Source organism: Sinocyclocheilus grahami, unplaced genomic scaffold, assembly GCF_001515645.1.
Source record: "Sinocyclocheilus grahami isolate Dianchi unplaced genomic scaffold, SAMN03320097.WGS_v1.1 scaffold11812.1, whole genome shotgun sequence".
NCBI classification, from domain to species: Eukaryota; Metazoa; Chordata; class Actinopteri; order Cypriniformes; family Cyprinidae; genus Sinocyclocheilus; species Sinocyclocheilus grahami.
Genome location: NW_015514057.1, coordinates 1 through 378, shown reverse-complemented (window position 1 = coordinate 378; position 378 = coordinate 1). Strand labels below are relative to the sequence as shown.

The window sequence follows — 378 nt, the reverse complement described above, 5'->3', positions numbered from 1 at the left end:
ATTCACTGCAGAGCATCCATTGGTGAGCAAGTGATGTAATGCTACGTTTCTCCAAAACTGTTCTGATGAAGAAACAAACTCAACTACATCTTGGATGACCTGAGAGAGAGAAATTTTCAGCAAAATTACATTTTAATATAACCAAAGCTGCATCTTCAATCAGAAGAGGATAGGTGTATTGTAAATTGCACTAACTAAACTATTATCACTCCATCTGCAGGTGTGGTGACACTAATAAAGGATTTTGAAGTGTGTAAAGAGGGAGACACACTCACACCTGAACAGGCTCGAATTCTGGTGAGTTTGTACCACTAATACACTGCAAAAAGTCATAATAACATATGCAATGATGCTTTTAAAATGAATTAATTTGTAAAA

The 378-nt window shown here is 35.7% G+C and overlaps 1 protein-coding gene across 1 annotated transcript in view; it reads left to right on the top strand.

Moving 5' to 3' along the window:
* LOC107578755 (mRNA turnover protein 4 homolog) overlaps positions 1–297 on the top strand; it is a gene marked incomplete at its 3' end in the record, with an annotated part of 3,896 nt that extends 3,599 nt beyond the window's left edge. The window contains exon 7 of the mRNA XM_016264677.1: positions 221–297. Within this exon, the coding sequence (XP_016120163.1) occupies positions 221–297 (77 nt within the window). The remainder of the gene's footprint in view (positions 1–220) is intronic.
* Between the last annotated feature and the right edge of the window lie 81 nt (positions 298–378).